We start from the raw sequence: 871 nt of genomic DNA, 5'->3' as shown, positions 1-871 counted from the left end.
CGTGTCCGCGTCTTGGGGGTAGCTTGGGGCGTGACATCTAACTTCATGATTAAGGATAATATGGGCTTCAGAAGTATATTCAGATGGACCGTGCATATAAGAGGTTAGCTACGTGTTTTATCAAAAAAAAGTGGTCAGCTAAGTGTACAGCTTATTGGTTGAGTGAGGGTTTTCCTAATTAAAGTCAAGGGCCCTAGTGAAATTTTGTTGGTTGACTAAACCCTGAGAAGTTCTTGGCTTCTGCTTGTTCTATATAAATATATGCTAGAAAATGAGACTGCAGCTATACCATGGACTTATACTTCGAGGATGTGCAGAAATGTATAAAATCTATGGAGATACTCAAATTGCATTGAAGGGAAAGGAAAAGCAATAACCATAACTTTAATACAAGCAACAACTTTTTAAGAAGCATTTATTTTCTTTAACACGTAGTATGAACAATGGAAAAACAAGTTATGATGTAAAAACAATGAGTAGAGCTCAGATCAATCATATACATACTTAAGCAGTCTAACGAAAATTTTCCATTACCTGTCAGTATTTAGGGTTCTGAAAAGTACTCGCTTCACTCCCTTGGGAATATGTAAGGATATTATAACCTCCGCTAAATAAAAGACACCAGTATATAATCACAGTTAGCCAACATAACATAGGTAAGAGAGTGTTCTCGTTGCAGTGGCACAAAACATAATGTTTGCAAGCAAGAGAAGATTAGATTTTACACCTCGACTCGATCAAGTCTACTCATACAAATTCAATAATCAAATAACGTAAGATAATAAAGCAGAAACCCAAGGAAAAGACAGTTAACAGTAACTTACGGTTCCCTCTACCTCCCCTCAGAAAGACCGGGGGGGGGGGGGGGTGG

At 37.9% G+C, this 871-nt stretch overlaps 1 protein-coding gene across 1 annotated transcript in view; it reads right to left on the bottom strand.

Annotated features, from left to right (window-relative positions):
• The window catches only part of LOC102591479 (kynurenine formamidase-like), a gene marked incomplete at its 5' end in the record, with an annotated part of 24,564 nt that overhangs the window by 19,885 nt on the left and 3,808 nt on the right, over positions 1-871 (bottom strand). Inside the window, one exon of the mRNA XM_015312911.1 lies at positions 535-607. Within this exon, the coding sequence (XP_015168397.1) occupies positions 535-607 (73 nt within the window). The remainder of the gene's footprint in view (positions 1-534; positions 608-871) is intronic.

The sequence above is a fragment of the Solanum tuberosum genome, unplaced genomic scaffold (assembly GCF_000226075.1).
Source record: "Solanum tuberosum cultivar DM 1-3 516 R44 unplaced genomic scaffold, SolTub_3.0 scf00223, whole genome shotgun sequence".
Taxonomy (NCBI): Eukaryota; Viridiplantae; Streptophyta; class Magnoliopsida; order Solanales; family Solanaceae; genus Solanum; species Solanum tuberosum.
Note: the sequence above shows the minus strand (reverse complement) of the source record. Positions and strands in the feature narration are given on the sequence as shown.